This window comes from Gobio gobio, assembly GCF_949357685.1.
Source record: "Gobio gobio genome assembly, chromosome: 22".
In the NCBI taxonomy this organism is placed as follows: domain Eukaryota; kingdom Metazoa; phylum Chordata; class Actinopteri; order Cypriniformes; family Gobionidae; genus Gobio; species Gobio gobio.
This window is the reverse complement of record NC_137118.1, coordinates 28,080,775-28,106,322: the sequence shown is the minus strand read 5'-3', so window position 1 is coordinate 28,106,322 and position 25,548 is coordinate 28,080,775. Positions and strand designations below refer to the sequence as shown.

The window sequence follows — 25,548 nt, the reverse complement described above, 5'->3', positions numbered from 1 at the left end:
AGTTTCTGCTCAACATCGGCAGAGTAACATCTTTAGAGATAAACCTCACACACGCCGAAGCTCGGGCTGCACTGGCCGGTGGCCTTCAACATCCCCGACCCCCAGTACTGCATCTGGCCCACAGTGGAGGCACCAAACGCGGCGTGAGATTAAGCAGAAGGGGGGTAAGCGTGAGCATATCCGGGCTAGCCAGCCTAGCCCCACAATAAACTGGATTACATTTGATTACTGCTGTTGTGTCTTTGTTTGCGCTGTGTACTCAACGCACTGACGCTTTTGTTTTATTTGAAAAATAATGCTATTATCAACACTTACTTTTAACTCGTTCATCTCGACAGCTGTAATGGTACTTTGCATGTGTTAAAAAGTTGGTAATAATGATGAAGACGGACTCGGTGTGACTGGGACTCGTGTTTATTCAGAACTCTCAGATACAAACACAATAAACTCGCGCTGACTGACAGCGCTCTCATAACTCAGTAGTTACTATAAATAACTTTGTTAGCAATTGCTGAGCTCCATCTCTGGTACATTAGTGATGTCCAGTTCGCGAACGTTCTTTCTTTTGAACCAGTTCTTTTAAGTGAACCGAATCAGTTCACCAAATCGGACTGAATCGTTCTAAACGGTTCGCGTCTCCAGTCAGCGCTGATCCATAATTTACTAAAGTTACTAACTTTCTGACATGAGTGACAGTCCCTCCGACTAGAAATAGACTAATAACCTGAAGTATATGCTGTAACTACAACAGTTCAGACATGCTGAGAACTGATGTGAAGTGAACTCAGGTCCACCCGTCTCTCTGGCAGCAGCTCGTGCCTGCTCGTGCCTCGTAGACCTCGTTAAACCACGCCCCCTCTGCTCATTTAAAATGCAAAGATGTCAGCCAATCACAATAGTGGGCGAATTTACTGAAGTCTCACAGCAGACACGCCTCTTGAAGCAGGGCATTCAGCCACAGGGCAAACAGCAGTATAGAAAAAATGCCTTTTATTTCTAAATTATGACATTTTATGATGTAAAAGTCATACTAACAATATAAGTACACCTCAGGAAACATTATAAAATAATAGAAAAATGCCATGCCATGGGACCTTTAAAGTCCTGGCCTGAAAACATCTACATGCCAATATTCAGTTACAGTCATAGCGCCACCTACGGGCAAAAGGAAAGGTCATGTTTTACACTGTGATTACTCCTGTGATAATTCCTCATTGAGATTTAACCAGAACAACATCATGTTTGGTCAGTCTAATCTTAAGGCCTTGGTGATGTTAAATTGTGAAGATCTTGAGTTTTCGCTGAAGGACGTGTCCGTGGCAGCCTGTCAAAGTCTGATGTTTCGCCATGACACAGGAAGCTGTTGTAAGTCAGGCATACATGGCCGATCTGTCCCAAACTTCACATGTTTGATAAAAGTCCTGACCTGAAGACAACTACATGGCAATATTCAGTTATAGTCAAAGTGCCACCTGCTGGCAGAAGGAAGTGTGGCACACCAAAATTACTTTGCTGTATTTCTCCTATATTTACCCGCTTAAATGCATCTTGCTCACTATTCGCTGTTTTCCTGAGGCTACTGGGTGGCGGTGCATGTGGGAGGGCCCTTTCATCGCTGCTTGCAGCTTTAATTTGATTAAAGTTTCTTTGAATGTTCGCAGGTTCCCGTCTCCTTCTACCCTGAACAAAGAACTGTATTACAGCTATTATTGATCATACATAAACTGACATTTAACAAAAAGAGACTGGGTTGTGTTTTATGTCATATTTCATTTTCAAAATCTGTGATTCATTTTAACGGAAGTGAGAGACTGTAAGTTTTGAATGCTTATCTCCTAAATGCGAATTTTGTCATTGTTTTGAAACACACCAGTTTATTCATAACCTTAAGTCTAACATAGTCATACTAAAAGCTAAAAAACTTCCATTTTGATTTCAAGGGGCCTTTAAAGGGATAGTTCACCCAAAAATTTAAATTCTGTCATTATTATATCATAATATTATATCATTATATTTACTCACAGTTAAGTTGTTCCGAATCCGTATGAATTTCTTTCTTCTGCTGAACACAAAGGAAGATATTTTGAAGAAGATGATCTCGGCAGCCATTGTCTACCATAGTGGGAAAAAAATACTATGGTAGTCAATGGCTGCCGAGATCTGCTTGGTTACAAACATTCTTCCAAATATCTTCCTTTGTGTTCAGAAGAAGAAAGAAATTCATATGGGTTTGGAACAACTTGAGGGTGAGTAAATGATGACAGAATTTTCATTTTTGGGTGAAATATCTCTTTAAAGCGTCATGGCAGAGCATTAAAGTCGGCTAGTCTGTGCAACCACTGGTACGTAACGCACTTTGATAATGTAATAAAAATCAGTGCTGACCTTGGCAGGCTCCTGTGCGGGTGTTTGGGGTGAACCCTCTGCTGCAGGACGAGCTGAGAGGTGGGCACAGCTCACACAGGTGACCCCATGCTTGACCCACCGTGGCACAGCACAGTGTTTTACTGCACACAAATCCACTGCTCTGACCTGCACACTTCCTGTTGAGGACCTGGATGAAGCATGGGCCTGTTCGGTAATCTGGTATATCAGTAAAAATCAGAATCACAATAATCAGAATCTTCAAGTCAAAAGAACAAATGATAACATGTTATTCACCAGGCAAGTAAGATTATTGGACAAAAACTGTTTATTTTCTCTTAATGACAGAATCTAGAAAAGCTGCGGTTGTACATGTGTGTCTGTGCTCCAGTACAGATGATGATGAGATAGACAGCATTAAGAAAATGCAGCCGATTATATGCCCCAATTAACCTAAAGGAAGCACATCAACACAACCATGATGTATACAGGGAGTGCAGAATTATTAGGCACGTTGATTTTCTGATCATATTTTTTTTCCAGGCACATTTGACCAATTCCAAACCACAGTAATCCTAATAACTACTATTGATTTAGTATTTAATAATGTATAAGTGATATATAATTGTTCATGAAGGCTGGAAATGAAAATCACCTTATATTCAGGTGTGCAGAATTATTAGGCATGTTTTCTTTTACAGATAAATTGAGCCAAAAAAGAGATTTAACTCAGACTGAAAAGTCAAAAAGTATTAAATGCCCATGAGAAGGATGCAATACTAATGCAATACTAGACATTGCAGTTAAGGCGTGACCATTGGACAGTGAAATGCTCGTTGGGTCAGCAGGATCTGACAAAAACAGGTGGTGAAGAAAAGACACCTGTTAACTGCAAAAGAATTAAGAATTAAGGTGAAGAATTAAGGGTGAAACCATCAGGAACCCTTTAGTCTCCAGCGCCACCATTTTCCAAAGCTGCAACCTACCTGGAGTCTCCAGAAGTGCAAGGTGTCAGGATCTCAGAGACTTCAGTTAGGTAAAGAATCCTAAAAAATGACCCCCACTAAATAAGAATCATAAGCTGAAGTGTTGTAAAATACATGAAGCCTGCTTTTTTATAGGCTTTATAGGTTTTATAGGTTGAGAATGACTCTTGAAGGACCAGCACCACATCCTCTAGTACCACTATTTGAAGAATTCATCTTCCAGAATCTGGCAGTACGTTTTGGGAGTTCATTTTAGTCCATCCTGAAGTCCGTTTTGCAGAGATGGACTAAAAATGAACTCCCAAAACGTACTGCCAGATTCTGGAAGATGAATTCTTCAAACAGTGGTACTAGGGGATGAGGAGCTGGTCCTTCAAGAGTCACTCTCAACCTATCTGTCCATAAAGCCTATAAAAAAACCTTCTTCATGTATTTTACAACACTTCAGCTTGTTATTCTTATCTAGTGGGGGTCATTTTTTAGGATTCTTTACCTAACTGAAGTCTCTGAGATCCTGACACCTTGCACTTCTGGAGACTCCAGGTAGGTTGCAGCTCTGGAAAATGGTGGCGCTGGAGACTAAAGGGTTCCTGATGGTTTCACCCTTAATTCTTCACCTTAATTCTTAATTCTTTTGCGGTTAATAGGTGTCTTTTCTTCACCACCTGTTTTTGTCAGATCCTGCTGACCCAACGAGCATTTCACTGTCCAATGGTCACGCCTTAACTGCAATGTCTAGTATTGCATTAGTATTGCATCCTTCTCATGCGCATTTAATACTTTTTGACTTTTCAGTCTGAGTTAAATCTCTTTTTTGGCTCAATTTATCTGTAAAAGAAAACATGCCTAATAATTCTGCACACCTGAATATAAGGTGATTTTCATTTCCAACCTTCATGAACAATTATATATCACTTATACATTATTAAATACTAAATCAATAGTAGTTATTAGGATTACTGTGGTTTGGAATTGGTCAAATGTGCCTGGAAAAAAAATATGATCAGAAAATCAACGTGCCTAATAATTCTGCACTCCCTGTAAATCTTTAAGTAATACAGTTATTTCTTCACATAGTAATGATATATATATATATATATATATATATATATGTATATATATATATTTTTTTTTTTTTTTTTTTTTTACATTTCAGTGATGATGAGTATATTTCTTATAGTCATGAAAATATGGTCATAACGCAAAAAAATCTTAACGATCCTAAAAAATAGGTGTCATTTTTTAAGCAAGAAACAATTATTTATCCATGGCAACTAATGGGACAATTATTCCATCAGATGTATGAAATAGAGGAGAGGAGATATTTTTTTCTTAAGTTGATTTTTGGGGAACAAAATATAGAACAAAGAAACAAAGACCAGCCAGGTATTAATGGGAAGCATAACTATAGCATGAACGCAAAACATTTGTGCATTTAGAATTTGCAGATTGATTGTTTTACCATCACCAGAACTATTTTAATGACCTATACTGAAACTTTGTCTACAAAAACATGTTTTATATAATGATGTTTAAAAGAGTCTCAGCAAAGCAGCAGCACATGGAAGCCGTCTGGAGAGAGAATGACTCAGGTGGTCTGAACTGTCCTGTGCAGCTTAACATGTGCTCTGCATTACACATCCATGAGCTTTCATTTACCACCAGCCCCTGTGCCAACTCCTGAAAAAACATCCTGAAAAAAAAAACAACCCTTGTCCTCGTTTTCTCTTTTCTTAGTGTGAATACGTTTTCCAGTTGCAGGTAGGGTTCCAATTAAAATGGTCAGTGTTGCTCAGAATAATGTTCCATATGAAACTTATTTTAATTTTATTTTATGTGTCAAAAATGACACACACATACATGTACAATAAGTGTATACTGTGAGACAGACACTATAAAGCCTTGAAAAAACATGTTTTATTATCTGAGAGGTTTGAGGACAGACACTGGAAGCAGCACCAACTCAATGAGGAATGTCTAATAAACTATGTCTGGAAAATGTATCTGTCATTGTGTGGCTGCAGAAAAGGAATAGGGATGCACTGAAATGAACATTCTAGGCTCTTTGTTAAAGCTGTATTTGATTAACATTAATATATAGACTGCTGTCACTTTAAGACTGAATGCACGGATCCAATATAATGATACACATCCGATTTCTTTCTCAACTCTTTACGTTCACTTAAGACATAACCGACTGTGTTCACGAGAATACTTGCAGAGACTGGTATTTTGTCATAATTTTGTGTATGTGTCTGTTCAAGCGCACGGAGATGCACATACTGTACATGCTGAACTGTGGGGCCTAATCCATACGGATCATGGATCAACTATGATCCGTTTAACCCCTAGCATAGAGCAGAGTATTGAGCGGAGCGTCACACTGCACAGTGATAACATCTAAAGCGAGAGTGAAACCTGATCGCTGAACACTGAGGTGAGGGGTGGCATTCCGCCGATAATATTCGTCTCACTAAATTTCAGTGCATCCCTAAAAAGGAACATTGAAGTGTGGATCTAGGTGCAAATGGTATATTTATTAAGTTGTGCGTGCCAGGGCCAGTCACGTTTCCACTGTCACTTCCGGGGCTTGATCGGGCCCCGTCTGGCCTTCCTCTGGGCCAAAGGCTAGGGTTTTTTGGGCCCGCAAAATACCTTAGTCGAAAGCAGGCCAGCTCAAAACTCACTTTCAGACAGCAGCGAGTGTTTGAAACAACTGTGATCCACAACGATCCGATGTGGATTCTGACCACCGTATAAGGCAGAAACATTTATATGCGATGTAAAAGACTTTGCGCACTAACCATTCCTATAGTAAACATGGTAAATACGACTGCTTGAAAAAAATCAGACAAATCATATAAGTTAAGCTATCACAATCGTGTATTTATTTCCTCTGTCAGTAAGTCTCGTCTCTTTATACCGGACTGGCTGATATCCATATTTAGCTCCGCATGTCATAAAATAAATTAACGTTTTTTCGGGAGCTTCCTCTGTTTCTCTGCCTGAAAATGTAACTGTATTTGCACTGTTACTGGAGAGAGTGCTAACGCTCCTCAGGTCGTATTTTTGGTGTAAAATTTGTAGAAATAATCATTCTTTCTAAATGTGATGTACACAAACTGTCCTGTGACTACAAATAAACAGAAAGAGAAGTGACTGAATAAGTACGTGTCCTCTTTCTTGTGTGAAAAAATGGTAAATACCACTTTGTTTCTGTGTGACTAATGTGCAATCTTGACACAAATTAATTCATTATGATCAATATACACTGATCAGGCATAACATTATGATCACTGACAGGTGAAGTGAATAACACTGATTATCTCTTCATCACAGCACCTGATACATTGAATGAACATTTTGTCCTCAAAGTTGATGTGTTCGAAGCAGGAAAAATAGGCAAGCATAAGGATTTGATCGGAAATTTTGGCCAAATTGTGATGGCTAGATGTCAGAGCATCTCCAAAACTGCAGCTCTTGTGGGGTGTTCCCAGTCTGCAGTGGTCAGTATCTATCAAAAGTGGTCCAAGGAAGGAACAGTGGAGAACTGGCGACAGGGCCATGGCTCATTGATGCACATGGGGAGTAAAGGCTGGCCCGTGTAGTGCAATCAAACAGACGAACTACTGTAACTCAAAGAAGTTAATGCTGGTTCTGATAGAAAGGTGTCAGAATACACAGTACATCACAGTTTGTTGCGTATGGGGTTACATAGCCACAGACCAGTCAGGGTGCCCAATGTTGACCCGTCCACCGCTGAAAGCACCAACAGTGGGCATGTGAGCATCAGAACTGGACCACAGAGCAACGGGAGAAAGTGCCCTGGTCTGAGAAATCACGTTTTCTTTTAAATCAAGTGGCTGGTCCAGTGCGTGTGCGTCGCTTACCTGGGGAACACATGGCACCAGGACATGCACTATGGGAAGAAGGCAAGCCGGCGGAGGCAGTGTGATGCTTTGGGCAATGTTCTGCTGGGAAACCTTGGGTCCTGCCATCCATGTGGATGTTACTTTGACACGTACCATTACCTAAGCATTGTTCCAGACCATGTACTACACCCTTTCATGGAAACAGTATTCCCTGATGTCTGTGGCCTCTTTCAGCAGGATAATGTGCCCTGCCCTGCCCTGCCACAAAGCAAAATTGGTTCAGGGATGTTTTGAGGAGCACAACAACGAGTTTGAGGTGTTGACTTGGCCTCCAAATTCTAGTGGAGATCTAGTGGATCTAGTGGAGTCCATGCCTCGACATGTCAGCACTGTTTTGGCAGCAAAAGGGGGACCAACACAATATTAAGTCATAATGTTATGCCTGATCGTTGTATCACTTATTGTTGTAAACCTGTGGTAAAACATTAACGCTTAGGTTTTAAATATTTAAGCAAACAACAAAAATGCCTCAAAACATGCTCATTTTGCGATCTCGCTAGTTAACATTAGCAATGATTTCTTTCTGATTCGTTTTCTGATGAGACTTCAATTTGTTGGTGAAATTATGGGTTTGTGTGACGTTGTTCCAGAGAGGCGGGTTTTAGTGAAGCGCTGCAGAGCTTTTGGCCTGACAGTGGAAACGCAGCATGGTTTTGGGCTCGAGGCTACAGACCCGAAGCTACCAGCCCGTTAAAAGCACAGGATTGCACTGGCCTGACAGTGGAAAAGTGGCTATTACACCTTTAGTACAGTGGGGGAAGTTGAAATTATCTTGATTGGTCAGTTTGAATTAGGGATGCACCGAATCCAGGATTCGGGTTCGGATTCGGCCGAATATTGGGCTCTTTGACGGGGTTTGGTTTCTGCCGAACCTCAGAATTTTTTTCCACCGAACCCGAACCCTAGTGCACTATGCACTATGCGCTATGCACTATGCTGGTCGAACGTAATGACGCCGCCGTTGAAAGTGAAAATGAAACTCATGAACAGAAAATGTGGCAGTAGCTACTTTAAGTCAAAAGAAGGCGATTCAAGTCGAGCTACATGTTCAATTTACAATGCCGATTTGTCTCGTGGTGGCAAGGACCCTAAACAACAGCCGCTGTTAAAACATTTGCGTATGAAACATATCCGAGAGAATACGAGTTGAGCATGAAGGAATCTACAGACAGTCAAAATGCCGCAAACAGCCGCATATAGATCAGATAAAATATAAATACAAAGAATAAAATACATAGGCCTACACTAAATATTTTTCAGTTAAATAATTACCAAATTAAGATGACAAAACGAAAATACACTGAATAAGCTTTGAAGAACCGGAATCGTTTCTTTTTGTTTTGTTTTTCAAATAAAAATAGAAGGCCTAGGCTACCTCAATCCACACCTTGTATGTTTTTTGTTTGTTTGTTTGTTTGTTTTTAAGTAACATGTCTAAGTGATGTGGGTTAGTCTGGAGCACAGCCTGTTGACAGTTAAACCCGCGGCAGAAAACACCCTCAATCCTTCTGTCTCCGCAGCGCGCGAGCCTCGGCTGACAGCGCGTGCGCGCGCCTCATGCGCTCTCCGTTGTGTTCTTCTTTTAAACGACAGAGGACGACTCGGGGTAATTTTTCTATAAACCATCAGGAAACAGCGGCGAGAAGAACATACGTGACAATGTTTACTTTAGTAAACTTGACCAAAACCACACTATTAAAAGCCTTAAACAAGGCTTCAGATGGACCTGGTGTCCCGGGAATAGAGAGATAATGCCTCGCTAGAGTGGCCAGCCTCGGGAAGCGCCGTTCATTTGCTTTCCACCAGTCAGGAGCTTCTACTACTGCTGTATTTTTCTGTCGAAATGGTCCCACACAGTTAGCTTTTCCATTGCTTCATTTTGCGAGATATATCTGGTTTGTGGTTGCACGTACATGTTGACGCGCTCCGTGAGTGAACAAATAACGCTATAGGCCTGCAGCATATTTTTTTTAACCATGCATCAAAAACAAACAAACAAAAAAGCGTTAAAAACATTTAAACCGTTTAACTGGTAGTATTAATCTGTCAAAGTTCTTACTTTCGGTTAACGGTTTAATGGTCAATAGCATCCATACACTGCTGTGGACGTTGTTTACTTCATTAATGTGTTTACTGTGATAATGGACTGAGGATGGGAGAAGGATTCGGTATTCGGTTTCGGATTCGGCCGAATCTTAACCAGTGGATTCGGTATTCGGCCGAACCCCAAAAATCTGGATTCGGTGCATCCCTAGTTTGAATGTCTCACTTTGGTTTAAGTCACATGGTCAAGGAAGGGATAAAAAGATTTTTCACTCTTCTTTTCCTCTGGGTCCCTTTCTTGGGGCACTCTTTCTTTGCCTCCTCTTTTCTTTTTCTCTTTCTCTCTCTTTCCCTTCCTATCACCCAGGTAACATTAAACCTATATGCTGGGTATGATTAATGGTTAAGTTTTCATCATATCATACATCTATTTTGTAACAATTTTAAGTGTAACCATAATCAGATATTGTCATTAAACCATTCAATTACAAATGATGTGCTAACAAGTTTTGATTTGGTATTACCACTAATGTGCTACCTATTGCAATACAATATAGTCACACTATAGCAATGCTCTCCTACATATTTTGCTATTATAACTGCGCTTATTTCCTTCGTTGGTATAAGTAGAAGTGGGTGGTAATAGACAAGAAATGTACAGTTATCTACCATTTTGCTGATAATGTTTCTTTAGTCATTCAGCAGTCCAGCAGCCTGAACCACTGTAGATAAACTACCCTTACAAAATGAAAACCCACAAAAAAAGAAACACTATGGAACACAGAAGCACAGGAAAAACCACAGGAGCGTCACAAACTAAACCTTCCATTGATGAGAACAGACAAAGGATTGAACCAAACAGGTATATATAAAGGTTCAAACAAGAGACTAATCAATGAACAAGACTAAACACACCCAAGGCAAATAAAGTTAAAGAAATTCACAGAAGATACGTGACAGTATCTGTCAATGAAACCTCACATGGGATCATAAATCCACACTGGATGAGAAATGCCACATTGCGTCACGGGTAAGAGAATGCAAAAAAGTCATAGCTGGGAGCCACTGACAGTCAGTGTGTGTCCACTCATACTGAAAATAATGGTTAGAATTTTAGGACATTCTGTGACCGATTTGCAACCCTCAACACAGCACTTAATTTATCTCATTCAATATCATTTATGAAACCATGAAAATAACCACTACAGACCACTACATTTCTTCCTATAAAGAATAACAAATGAACGATGATGGGAAAAACTTATTTCAGTAAAAACTTATCAATAGACATTTGAAATTGGCATGTTTGGAATTGAAATGTATTAGTATGTAGAAATTATCATTAAGTAAGATTAATACATGCTGTAAGATTAATGTTCATGATGTATTAACTAATGTTCACAAATCTAACCTTATTGTACAGTATTACCAAACATTCCTTACTGCAGAATGTATATATGTCAGGGGCGGGTTATGATTAATTGTGCCAATTGGTTTTTGTATTCATCGCCCTAAATTAACGTGTTAAATTGACAACACTAGAGGGTGCGTGCACAAATATGCTGCTGACAGTAATAGTCACAGCTTTGTGATTGGATGTTCTTACCTCTCTCACACTGCGGCCCAGTAAAGCCATATACACACGCGCAGCGGTTTGATCCAATGCAGTGTCCACCATTCTGACAGGCCTTTTCACAGTCAGCTGAAACAAAACCACCTGCATTAAAACACTACAATAGTGCCACTGCTTTGTGGTAAAAGTCTGTCTTTCATATGCACCTGAATATAACAAATCATAGGTTGATCCTCTAAAGGATCAAAGAACTACAGGTCACACACATTCTTCACATAAAAGCCAATATATTGCATGATTGGGATAAATTCAGTTAGGTCAGGTATTAGTTCTACATGTCCTAAGTGAAAAACATTTAAATCATCTTAATCTAAAAGTCTAGGACGGTTCACAATAATTGAACAGTGATTATGACTGGCTTACTACAGGCCGGCTGTTAACACAGTTAATGTCCAGACAGGTTATTGTTGCTCATCTTGCATTTCAAAACCTTGGAAAAAGGCCAAGGCTTTAGAACCAGAATCAAAGAGACTTTCAACGCTAACTGAGTGCCAAACAGATGAGCCAAGAGCTTTGGCCTGCCCTCTATTGTCTATGAGCAAAGCCTTGAACTCTTACAGAAACGACTGCTTCTCTGGATGATTTACATCTGCTGGAACCCTGGAGAACCTTGATAACCTGCAGAGGTCTGTGCTGATTATAGGAGCTAGAGTTTATGACAGGGCAGGACACCTGCAGATCCTTCAAAACATGATTGTTAGTTTGTTTGTATGCATTCCATTGAGAAATATACAGCATTGTGAACATTAGCTGAACCTCAGTCTATGGAGTGAAACTATTTTACTGTACAAGTCCTCAATTCAGTTGTAAACTAATTCCTAGCCAGGATGTAACTGTACAAACACCGGCAGGCAAATGTGCTGTCTTTGTTTCAAATCAAACTTGATTGAGAACAGGAATCTTGAAGCAGTGTTGGAATGCGACTGGGTGATGACCGTTTCACCACTGAGGAGCAAGGACTGAGAGGTTGATTGATTTGGGCAAGTGGGAATATCACTGAACTGAACTCTTGCAGGACCTGGAAGCCTTTTGTGTCAATTTATGGGGAATGAAAACAAGCCAATCGTCAGCAGAGGAAATAAGGAAGGAGCAGTCCATTGAGGAGGGAATTGCAGTAATCAAGCCGCAAGATGTCTGGCATCCATCTAACACACTTGATTCAACTCACCAGGGGTCTCATTTATAAAACTTTGCGTATAAACCTTACTAAAAGTGTATGTACGCACAAAAGATAGATTTTGAGTACGCACAAAAAAAATACAGATTTATAAAACCATGTGTACGTCAGAACCTGCGCAAAAATCTCTTTATAAATCACAGCCAGCAGAAGATTGTGCGTACGTGCATCTCCACCCCGTCTCCTCCCTGAAATCACCATATATGGAGCTTACAACGCCTAGTTTTACTATGCATAACCTCATTTGCATATCATTTGCATGCACATTACCATCCACGTGATACCATGTTTAACACTGTCAAAGGTACAAGACATAGAAAAATATTAGATACAGACTATAAAAGCCATTTGTGCCTTACACAGTACATTGCTGACAATCATCCAATATCTTTTTTATGTTTTAGAATAAATATATCAAAATATCCATAAAAACAAAATTGTATAAAATACTTCTCAGATATTTTTTTAAAATAAAGTTTATTCATTAATTTTCAAGGGCCAAATGTTATTTTAATTTAAAATATTTTGTTAATTTTAAACCCTTCAACTCAAATTCAAGCAGTTTTGCTGATAATGTGAACATATAGGATGTTTAGGCTATTTTAATTTAAACAGATAGGCCTACTTATTTATTGCAGCGTAAATACAATCGTCACTGAAAATGTATTTAAAAAAAGGAAACATGCAAATCTTAATTTTTTCTTCAAGTTGTATCCTTCAAATACAGTGGTATTTTTCATAATTTTGTGAAGATGTCTTTACACTCCGTGTCTGTGCAGCTGTGGTTGTAGGCTAAAGTAAGCTGTTATCATTGGACCTATTCAAACCGGGTAATGGACCGTTTGACCACCGAATCCTGCAGTGTCTGTGATATCGAAGTAAGTGTGCATCACTGATCATCGTTCTCACTTAAACATATTTTGTCATACCATGAGATCTGCAGTTTAGTTTAAAGAGGAATTATTGGAATGAACCTATCCTTGCTGTCATTAAAACAGCGTGTCACATGAAAACTGATCAAAGTAGCACCTCCACATGTCTATCTAAATTCATATAATTTTTGTTTAAATTCTGAGTAATGACTTTATGTAATTTCAGTGCATATCGCCATTAATGAAACTGGAACATTAATGTAAATGTGTATATCAATATGAAAACAATTTTAAATTGTTCTTACTTCATTACTTTTCTCACTGTAGTAAAAGAGTTTGTGTGCATTTTGAATTACGTTTGGATTTTACTAGATGTATATAGCCTAAAAAATAGGCACAAAAAACACTGTTGGATTTAATCTTCATGATAATGTGGATATAACGTATGAAATGGAGTGAAAATTAAATGTCATTAATTCTTATAATCGTTCTTCTCACATTTATTTTCTACAATCTAACTTCAGTTCACAACCTCACCATCTGTGTCGCCAATTCCCTTTGTCTCCAGAATGTGCGTACGCACGGCTCAAAGTTTGCTTAAAGGTGCGCACATTCTCCCGTCAAGTTTATTTTTTATAGATCACAACCTTTGCGTGGGAACTGGCGTACCTACATTTCCAGCCCAGTTTTGTGTGTACGCACGCTTTATAAATGAAACCCCAGCTCATTAGTAGAGGCTGCAATACTTGAATTAGATGTATCTTACAAAGGAGACAATCAAAAATGTGCAGTAGTGGGGGTTGAAATGTTCAGCGTTGGGGTACTACAGGACCAGGGTTGGGAACCGCTTATAGTAGGAGCATGAGAAGAATCTCTAGTCCGTTCAGGAAAGTGCCATGAGAACCAGATGATACTGATGACAATATCCAATATATAGAGGTGGACAATGGACACAGTATTCAATAAAAAGACTGAATGGGGAGATTTGTAAGGGTGAGATACAGACTGTCCAAGACTCCAAGAGACTGTGAAACGGTTGGAAAAAGGTAAGATCCAAGTGCAAATATTATTTAAAGGGCAAACCACACAGCATAAATACAAAAGACAGACGAGGATGAGAAAAGAACAAGAATACTCAAAACAGCAGTGGGTGCATAAGACTTTGCACGGAGACTACACATGTTGAAACTCATAAACACTAGGAAGTGTGAAGAATTCCAAGGGTTCATCATAGTTTAGTATTCTGGTGGGCAATGCTGGGCTCAGATGCTACACATTTTTAGTAGACTCTTTTGATGGACAGGAGTAAGTGACAACATGTTGAGTCTTGGATGTGTGCAGTTTGGAAAACATCAAGTATCACACAAACACAGTCCACAAACACAATGTATACTCACGCTGTCCACAAAAGCTTCCCTTGTATCCCTTTGGACACTGGCAATGGTCATCTTCACACACCCCTCCATTCATACATCTGATATTGCATTGTTGGGCTTTAGTGAGAAACGAGAGAGGGAGACAAAAAAGACTTTATAGTTGCAAGTGGTTCATGTTATGACTGGTTAGGACTTAGGGCTGTAACGATTTGACCAAAAATAAAAACCTCGATTAATTGAACATTTTACCTCGATTACGATTAATGAACGAATATTTTTCCCTTTTTTTTTTTTTTTTTTACATTTTTTGCCCTCATAAGGTTTTTGAGTAAGTTCCTGATAAGGTTTTTACTGTAAATATTTTTTACTATTAAAGGTGGAATATTTTTTCTAATGAAAAAATTAATTTCTTTGTTATTTTTAAAATACTTGAAGGGAACGGTTCACTTTCAGCAGTTATTGTCTATGGGGCAGATTTCTGTTTGTTGTACATCAGATACAGATAAATTAGCACAGTAGGCCTACATTACATTTATTTGAATGCATTAATGAGAGAGTGATTGTGTGTGTGAATTACTCATACCGTCTCTATTCATTATGAAGCTGTGGTTTGTACTTACTTCAAAGGTATTCAAATATATGCCTATAACGGTTGAGTTTCTAAGCTACTTTAGTGACTTTACTTTAGTCACAGGATGGCTTTGACACTGCGTTTCTGTGCTGCTCTCTGCGCGCGATCTTCACGTGATGTGCGAGCTTCTGTCTGAGTGTTCGTTTGTCACAATATATCAGGCATTAGTTCAACATAATACACATCTGATGGTCTAAAATCGCTTTAAAGGGTTAGTTCACCCAAAAATGATTTTAATTACTTTAAATTACTTTACATTAATTACTCACCCTCATGTCGTTCGAGACCCGTAAGACCTCCGTTCATATTCGGAACACAAATGAAGATATTTTTGTTGAAAGCTGATGGCTGAGAAAGGCTTCAGATAGGCCTCCATTGGCATTCAGTACACTTATACTCCCAAGACCGATAAAAGGCACTTAAAACATCGTTACAAAGTCCATCTCACCACAGTGACTCTACAATAATCTTACGATGCGACGACAATAGTTTTTGTGCGCAAAAAAAATCAAAATAACACCTTTATCCAACTTGTTACTGCCTTCCGTGTGTGCCTCCACGACGCATGCGCGAGAATATGACGCAGATCTGACGTTCGGACAGATGACCCAGAAGCGATTTGTTTACAATCAGAGGAAGACGCGCGTGTCTAAGCTGTTGGATTCTACATTGATCGTGCTTTAGGTCTCGGCGTAGTGCTCAAAATGGGGCTTAAGTGTGCATTTCATGGATTCCTGAACCCCGGCGCTACGTCATATTCTCGCGCATGCGTCGTGGAGGCACACGCGGAAGGCAATAACAAGCTGGATAAAGGTGTTATTTTGATTTTTTTTTTCGCACAAAAACTATTGTCGTCGCATCGTAAGATTATTGTAGAGTCACTGTGGTGAGATGGACTTTGTAACGACATTTTAAGTGCCTTTTATCGGTCTTGGGAGTATAAGTGTACTGAATGCCAATGGAGGCCTATCTGAAGCCTTTCTCAGCCATCAGCTTTCAACAAAAATATCTTCATTTGTGTTCCGAATATGAACGGAGGTCTTACGGGTGTCGAACGACATAAGGGTGAGTAATTAATGACAGAATTTTCATTTTTGGGTGAACTAACCCTTTAATGTTCAAACTGGCAGGACTTAAAACAAATACAAATGACAAAGCTTTGTGAGGACGCAGGTGAAAGAGGTCTGCCTTCAGGACGCGCTCGCGTTGTCAGAGACGCGACACGGCTCGTCTTTCTGAGTAACAGAAAAAAGCTGAGCACTGAATGGAGATGTTTTCCGTATTGTTGTTTTTGAATAGTGCACACTCGCTTTAAATGTTCAAACTGGCAAGAATTTAAACGCATTTACTTGACAAACTTTATGAGGACGAAAGTGAAAGCGATCTGGCTTCGGGGCTTGCGCGCGCCGCGTCTGTGTGTTTGTGTGTGTGACAGCGTGTAGGCTATAAGAACGGCAATTAACTGACCTGTATAAACTGTGTAAAACATGCAGTTACTATAGTGATTCTGGACATCTATAAACACAGATAACTGCTCCTGCATCTCTCTGTGTGCCTGCAAACTGCACTTGATGTGACTGACGGGGCGGAGTCACGTGACTAAAACCGAAATAACCGACATGGGAAAATTACGTCGGTTCGAGATCCTGAATTTCGGTTCCGATTAATCGTACAGCCCTATTAGGTGTATTAGTAGTTGTAGTCCTAGTAGTTGTACATGCCATGTACTTCACTGCTTTTTCAATAGTATTATAGTATTTCTTTGTCTTCCAAAACCTAGTTCAAATAGAAATTGGTTAAATATGCAGTATAATGTAAAAAATATTTGTATAATAGAACACATAATGTATAAAACATACATGATTTGGTGGCACAGGTTGGGGCTATTTGGCCACCAGGACATGTGCACATGTTGGGTCTGGAGCAGAAACCATCACCACAGCTGTTTCGGCACATAGCTGCGGTAAAGAGCATGCGGCAATATTAACAGAAAATGTCACTGGAATAAAGAAACTTGAGTGTTTAAAGGCTCTTTAAAGGGTAACTAAACCCTAAACCAACTTTTTTTAGTTAATGATCTGTAATACTGGGGCTTTATTAATGCTGTTCATTGATTCGAGTAAATGTTTTGACATTTGAGTATAAAGTGTTTTAATTCTATAAAATATGGTGTAAAACCGCCAAAGTGCTGCCCTCTTAAGGTTGAACGGTGGCTACTGCAGTTGAATTTTCCTATTCGACGTTGTGGTACATCGTGAGGTAGGATGGTACTTCCAACGGCTCACTATCCGCGCCCCTGGCACGAGCTCACCACGCCCTCAGAAATGTTTTCCCCAATCACATGATGAGAACGGCTTCACTCCAGTATGAAATGTCATGTTACATGAAGTAGAAACATTATGAATAAAACTGACCGACACTTGCTTTAACATTGTAATGAAGAAAATGCAGTTAAATAATGCAGTTGTCAGTACATGTCACGCTTTTCTTGCGATATTATTGCCGCCCGTCATGTGTACAGATCATTTTCATACACGAGACGCGCTTTCAAACCCTGACACGCAAGTGGTTGCCTCGGTAACGAACAACAATGCCGTTACGTGCTGGCTTATATAGTCTAACTTATTTGAGGATATCCGTTTATAATAGGCTTTTAGGTCTGAACAATATGGATTCAGTTAATTTGAATGAAAATACATCGTATGTATATCAGATATCTGATCTATTTTTAGTGGCATTCAGTGCAAGGATTTGACTGTTCATAGATTAGGTCAGTTCTCTTGCGCTGCTGCTTCACTAGCATCGTCTACATCGGAAGTTAACGCAGTTTGAGCCAGCGGCTCGCATTGATAAGGCTCCGGGTCTGTGTCTACAGACCTTTCACCCTCCTTCACTTCAGGTGAAGGTAGGAGAATGACCGCTCTGTTGCAAAGCTGGCGTCACTCCAGTCATTCTTATCTTTGCGACTCGCGAGTCAGACAGCTGTCAATCAATCTGTCACTGCGGGTCTCAGGTGCACACCCTCCGCTCAGCCCCACCCCCGGTTCATCCCCTCTGTCTCCGCTGGGCTCTGCCCACTTTTCCAGCATTTTTAAAAAATTGCCAGTGGGTGGAGTTAAGCTCTGAGCAGGGGTTTAGTTACCCTTTAAAATCTCAATGTGTTTGAATCAGCTGGTGTTTTGGTGATTTTTAGTGGATGCATGATGTCAGTTCACCTTAAGTGTCTGAGCAAAGGAACACAGTACTGTCTTAACTTTCTTCACTTGATAAACTATAAGTAAATTTTGTGGAGGTATGACAGAAATAAAGCCAAACTGTAGCCTGACAAGCCAGACCCACATCAAGAAGTCTGGGAACACAACATTGGCAGGGCTCAATCCGAGGGGCGGGATAAACGGTTGTCTTTCAAATTCCCTCTGCACGCAATAGGATAGCTCTACAACCAACCAGAGCAAGAAAGTTGATTCGAAAGACCGCTGTTTGCCCGATTCTTTGTTTTCAAGTAGCATGCGGAACCGCCGCAACTCTACCGTCATTATGTTAAGCCCGCCCACCAACTCTATACACAATGTGATTGGCCTGACTAGAGTTTGGTTTTTCCAGCTCGCAAGCCAACGGACAGTTGCTAGACGCCATGGCTGCAAATTATATTTGCTGCCGCTAAGGTGCGTCTAGATTTCTAGACTAGCTAACTAACTGGTCAGTAATAAGTGAATCTGGTAATGCTGTTTGTTGAGTTGTTTAATCATCCTCTGTTGCGATCTTTAAAGATCGAATTTCTTCTTTTATCTTCACTCTTCAGTTAATTTAATCTAAGGCTATGGCTGGAATACTTTTGTAGTTCTTGTGTTTCTGCTCGTCTCCTCTCTTTTTTTTCTGATCTTGTTGTTCCTGATTCTGCTTTTAAACAGCAGGTGTTCATGTAATGCTCAATTATCACTTAATTATCTCAAACTCAACACTTTGTCTGTTAATTTCACTCTTTGCAGTGTGGACACTGAGCAGTATTCATTTAACAGTGACGATACTGCTGTGGTATTAAAGGTGTACAATAAAAGAACCCCTACTGCCATATTTGTGCCTACGCAAGTGATAAAAGCCCTAGAATTTCTACAAAGCATAAAACAAGCTTTAATTCATTACACATACTTCCTAGAATTTCATTATCAGAATAAATCTAAAGCATAAGGCAATACAATTCCAAAGCATACTTGTTGAACCTAGAGACAGTTAGTGTGAGGATTGGAACATCTGGATGTGACTTACGCACAACACACTGGTTCCCCCCGGGTAGAGTCTTCCAGCCTGGACAGCAGTAGGACTGCAGACGAGATCCACAAACATTAGGTCTGCAAAAAACAATGATGATCAGATTCACCTGCATTATAAATGTACAGGGAAACCTGTGACAAAGCAACAGAGGAACTCTCTGAAGAACTCAGAACAACCCACATATCAAAGCCTTGCACTAATAAAAGCAGCATTAGTTTGGTACGTGTGTGTAAGACTCACCCTCTCAGGGACTCTTGTTTTTCCCGTCTGTGGGATCCATCCATATGAACAGTCTCTTTTCCATGAATTCCAGAGATTTTCCCCATTAAAATTCCCAGTAGAGCAACAAATCCAACTAAACACCTCAGACCCCCTTGAGATGACATGATAGATCCAGTGAACCTTTACAATCAGTTAGTCCAGGAAATGAATGGAAAACCATAACAGATCCTGTTTTTGTTTTGTTTTTAACTTGAAATGTAAAGCTGTAAGATAAAGAGCTGAACTGAAGTGCAGGAGAAGAGCAGCTTGCGAGGAGAGGATGAAGGAGGATCCTACACGTTTGTCAGACGTGTAGACGTTTATAAAATCGTGACGCCAGCACCGGGTCTACGGAGTACGGAGCCCCTAAAGTACGGAGCCCCTAAAGGGACGTGGTGGTGGAAAAAAATTAGGATGGGAGGATATTTTTTTCCCAAATCGTTTGCGTTCCCTCGCAAAACTTTTGCGTTCCCCCGAGAAACTTTGCGTTCCCTCGCAAAGATATTTGCGTTCCCCCGAGAAACTTTGCGTTCCCACGCAAAAGTTTTGCGTTCCCTCGCAAAGATATTTGCGTTCCCTCGCAAAGATAGATGTCCCACGGGCCGTTTCAGACAGCTCAGTAGGCTATACGTTAACAATATGTATCCATTAATGGAGCGGTTAGAGTTATTTTGAACTTGGGCTTAAGTATAAATAAATAGTCAGTGATTCGGAGTTCAGTAGTTGGCTATGTATTCACAGATTTTAACTTCCCGGATCAATAACTCGTGAGCTAAAAACGTTGTTAAAACACAAATGACACCTCTTTAACGTAGACAACGAGCTGCAACATAATTTCACTCAAAACGAGGCTTATGCTGCCTTCACGTGCTCTCGGAATTATCCTAAATACGAGTTTCCTAGTTAAAAATTGCACATGAACGCCCTCATATTTTGAAACTTTAATGCAATGAGCTCCTAATCACGACTTCAGAAGTCGGAATGACCAAATTTCCGATAGCACGTGAAGGCAGCATTAATATATGAGAGACAAGTAAAAAGGGACCGTCTGCAAAGTGCAAAACTCGAAAGGCGTTACTAAAAAATAGGCAATAACAATCAATCTCCTACTACAATATACTAATACAGTATACAGTGTAATGCCATCAAAATCAGTAAGCAATTATCATACAAAAGCTATGGAACTTGCAATACTGTATTTTAGCTGAGTACCAACATCATTTGTGTAAAGAATAGGCCTATGGCTATGTGCTATTACTTTTATTATTTTTATGTGCTATTACTTGCCAAACTAAGCGTTGTAGTATAACCAGCAGGAGAGCTGATGTGTGAACTGAATTTGGTGACAGTAGACTACAGTGCATTTCAGTGAAGTTTGCTGAATATTTTTCATAATAAAATAATCCTAAAAATTATGCAAAAGCAAATTTTAACAAACTAAGTGTTTTTATCAAACTAAGTGACCATTGATGTGTAAACTGAATTTGGAGACACAGTGTGTAACATTGAAGTTAATGACTTGTAGTAGGCTATACGCTTTTCGGGTTTTGCACTTTGCAGACAGTCCCTTCGGACTTGTCTCTCAGCCGCCTGCTCATATAGACCAAATTAATTTATATTATAAGGCTCGTTTTGAGGAAAAATAGGTTGCAGCTTGTTGTCTACGTTAAAGAGACATTGTGTTTTAACAACGTTTAGCTCACCGAACTCATTGAGCACTAGCCTAGGCTATAGCCTAAGTCCAAGTTCAAAATAACTCTAACCGCTCCATTAATGGATACAATATTGTTAACGTAGCCTACTGAGCTGTTTGAAACGGCCCGTGGGACATCTCTCTTTGACTTTGCGAGGGAACGCAAATATCTTTGCGAGGGAACGCAAGTATCTTTGCGAGGGAACGCAAAACTTTTGCGAAGGAACGCAAATATCTTTGCGAGGGAACGCAAAACTTTTGCGTGGGAACGCAAAGTTTCTCGGGGGAACGCAAATATCTTTGCGAGGGAACGCAAAGTTTCTCGGGGGAACGCAAAAGTTTTGCGAGGGAACGCAAACGATTTGGAAAAAAAATATCCTCTCATCCTAATTTTTTTCCACCACCACGTCCCTTTAGGGGCTCCGTAGTTTTGCATGGGAACGCAAATATCTTTGCGAGGGAACGCACAACTACGCAAATATCTTTGCGAGGGAACGCAAAACTTTTGCGTGGGAACGCAACGTTTCTCGGGGAACGCAAATATCTTTGCGAGTGAACGCAAAGTTTCTCGGGGGAACGCAAAAGTTTTGCGAGGGAACGCAAACGATTTGGAAAAAAAATATCCTCCCATCCTAATTTTTTTCCACCACCACGTCCCTTTAGGGGCTCCGTAGTTTTGCATGGGAACGCAAATATCTTTGCGAGGGAATGCACAACTACGCAAATATCTTTGCGAGGGAACGCAAAACTTTTGCGTGGGAACGCAAAGTTTCTCGGGGAACGCAAATATCTTTGCGAGGGAACGCAAAGTTTCTCGGGGGAACGCAAACGATTTGGGAAAAAAATATCCTCCCATCCTAATTTTTTTCCACCACCACGTCCCTTTAGGGGCTCCGTACGTTCTAGTTTCTAAATAACAAGCAGATTTATTGATGGCAAGCAACAGAAAACCATGATCTCTCTCAAAATCTGGAGCTGAAATGTTGAAATTGGTTATTTGGCGTAGGCTATAGAGCCAGGGTGGGCCAAACTTCTGATTGGGTGGGCCAAATTAAATTACAGAAGAAATAAGAGTAGGCCTAATCCCTTTTTCAAGGGAAAAGTAATTAAATTACAGTAACTTAATTACACCCAACACTGCCCTTAAGTCATCCTAGGTGTGCCGTAGCACGACATTCTTCTTTCAGACGAATACAATCGGAGATATTTAAAAAGTCCTGGCTAATCCAAGCATTATAATCGCGGTGAATTGTTGCCTCGGATTGTTTTATTCGTCTGAAAGAAGAATGTCATATACACCTAATGACTTGAGGGTGAGTAAATCATGGCCTAATTTTCATTTTTGGGTGAACTAAAACCCTTTAAAGGTCCCATGGCCTGGCATTTTTCTATTATTTTATAGTGTTTTCTGAGGTGTACTTATATCATTAGTATGATTTTTACATCATAAAATGTCATAATTTAGAAATAAAAGGCATTTTTTCTATACTGCTGTTTGCCCTGTGGCTGAATGTCCTGCTTCAAGAGGCGTGTCTGCTGTGAGACTTCAGTAAAAACGCCCACTGTTGTGATTGGCTGACATCTTTGCATTTTAAATGAGCGGAGGGGGCGTGGTTTAACGAGGCACGAGCAGGCACGAGTCTGCCAGAGAGACGGATGGACCTGTGTTCACTTCTCATCAGTTCTCTCAGCATGTCTCAGTTCAGGGTGAACTGTTGTAGTTACTAGCATATACTTCAGGTTATTAGTTTATTTCTAGTCGGAGGGGCTGTCACTCATGTCAGAAAGTTAGTAACTTTAGTAAATTATGGATCAGCGCTGACTCGAGACGCGAACCGTTTAGAACGATTCAGTCCGATTTGGTGAACTGGTTCGGTTCACTAAAAAGAACCGATTCAAAAGAATGATTCGTTCGCGAACCGGACATCACGGAGACGAAGCGATTGCTAACAAAGTTATTTATAGAGTTAAGAGAGCGCTGTCTGTCAGCGCGAGTTTATTGTGTTTGTATCTGAGAGTTCTGAATAAACACGAGTCCCAGTCACACCGAGTCCTCTTCATCATTATTCTACCAATTTTGTAACACATGCAATGTACCATTACAGCGAGATGAACGAGTTAGTAAGTGTTGAGTATTGCATTATTTCTAGATATCTTCCAATCATATGAATAGCGTCATTGACGCGCATTGAGTAACGTTACACAGCGCAAACAAAGACACAACAGCTGTAATCGTATGTAATCCAGTTTATTGTGGGGTTAGCTGGCTAGCCTAGCCGGATACCCTCATGCTTACCCCCCTTCTGCTTAATCTCACGCCGCGTTTGGTGCCTCCGCTGTGCGCCAGATGCAGTACTGGGGGTCGGGGATGTTGGAGGCCGAGCTTCGGCGTGTGTGAAGTTTATCTCTAAAGATGTGACTGCTGATGTTAAACCGAAAAGACTGTATGCACATTTTAGAACAGATAGACGCGACAAGGACGTACAAAAACACTGACTCACAAGATAGAAAACACGAAAACACCGTTCTGTCGGGAGAGAGAGAAGCTGCTGCGTGTCCACAAATAATAAATAATAAGCTACACATAAGAAATCAATGATCACAGATCAGAAGGAACTGAAAAAAGACTTCTGTTTTCATTTGTACATCCAAACACTGAGAAACTGCCAGTGTTCACTCGTTCACAAGTAACGTTAATGATCTCGAGTGTTTGCATGGGCGTGCCAGATTCTCTGGGCGGAGGAAAGGGAGGGAACCGTTCCTGCTTGGACGTCAAACCAGGAGGCTTCAGGATTGGCTAGTCGGGCCTGTCATTTTCTCAAAGGCAGAGAAAGACAGCCAGAACTCGGTTTTACACCGATCAACATTTCTATCCACTTGGGGACAATATTCAGGCTAGGGGAACTCATATTAATGTTGAAATACCTCATAAAATGAAAATTTCATGCCATGGGACCTTTAAGAAATCATCCACTGGTGTGGATGCTAATTATTGTCATAGCTACACTCTAAAAAAAAAGGTTCTATATGGCTCGTAATCATTGGGGAACCTTTTTTAGTGCTATATAGCACCAATTTTGCTACTTCAGTGGTTCTTCAGAGGTTCTTCGACTAAGGTGCTATATAACACATCTGAAGAACCGCTGGAGAACCACTGAAGCACCAAAATTGGTGCTATATAGCACTAAAAAAGGTTCCCCTATGATTACGAGCCAAGAACCATTTTTGGTGCCATATAGAACCTTCTTTTTCTTTTTTAAGAGTGTATCTATCTTTATAGTTATTGGTGTGAACGGACATTTAAAGCAGCACTAGGTAGGTTTTGCTCTCGGGGTCCCCCTACAGTTGGGAAACAGTATTGTCCTCTACTACTGTCCTAAACTCTGTCACCCTACATCAGGGGATGTGCACGTACATTTGTTGACATGACAACCATGATAGCCCTGAACACTGCAGGAGGAGTTCACATGCAGGGGTTCTGCTTGTGTCACGTGTGAAATGTCTTCATCCCAGGTACAGTGGCATACTGTATGTTTCATCATGTCATATGACTATAATTTCATGGGTTTTATTTTTTTCAAACGCCAAATGATCGCGATGCTCACGTTTACAAGCCAGCGTCATTATAGTAGCCTAGTCTATTGGTTACCATTTTACGGAATCTATATGATACTTCAATTCAATGTTTGAGTGGTAGGTAATAACCATATATCGTCAATATTATAATATCAAGCTACCATAGATGAATCTGCAAATTTGAAAAATCGATTTGCATCATAGCTTGAGGCAAGACAAATAAACAAATATCACAGGCATGTTAGGTATCCTAAAATATGATTTTGTACATCTTATGTATTTACTTGCAAGAATGTAGCCCCTCCTCCTTCAGCTCACGCTAACGAGCAAACGCTGGCCCAATGTTGATCCTCGTCCTGCCTTTAATCCGATCACTTTCTCGTTTCGTCTTTTTGCTTTCCTCAGACAAAACCTTTGCTTTCTTATTTTTCTGTGCTGCTTCGGCCATGACTATAACATCCGGCAAACAAACGATAGTTGGGCTCGCAGGTCCGAATTTAAGGAAGTGGGGGTGGTGGTGGAAGTGACGTATATGCCGTAAAGCAGTCGAATTTTGTAGTTCTTTTTGTTCTCGGGTTACTACCCGAAACCCGAAGTTTAAAAGTACGATTAAAAACGATACAGACCCCGTCAGGCTATGGCTGACGTGTCATTCAACCTATTGTAAGTCGATGTATCATCACAAGAGTCTTGAAAATATATTATGAAGGTTGAAAAGTTACCTAGTGCTGC

The 25,548-nt window shown here is 40.2% G+C and overlaps 1 protein-coding gene across 1 annotated transcript in view; it reads right to left on the bottom strand.

Annotated features, from left to right (window-relative positions):
* The window catches only part of fbn2a (fibrillin 2a), a gene marked incomplete at its 5' end in the record, with an annotated part of 230,050 nt that extends 210,438 nt beyond the window's left edge, over nt 1–19,612 (bottom strand). The window contains 6 exons of the mRNA XM_079803998.1: nt 2,386–2,583; nt 10,932–11,027; nt 14,405–14,500; nt 16,874–16,972; nt 19,281–19,363; nt 19,527–19,612. Coding sequence (XP_079660124.1) covers nt 2,386–2,583; nt 10,932–11,027; nt 14,405–14,500; nt 16,874–16,972; nt 19,281–19,363; nt 19,527–19,612 — 658 coding nt within the window. The remainder of the gene's footprint in view (nt 1–2,385; nt 2,584–10,931; nt 11,028–14,404; nt 14,501–16,873; nt 16,973–19,280; nt 19,364–19,526) is intronic.
* Between the last annotated feature and the right edge of the window lie 5,936 nt (nt 19,613–25,548).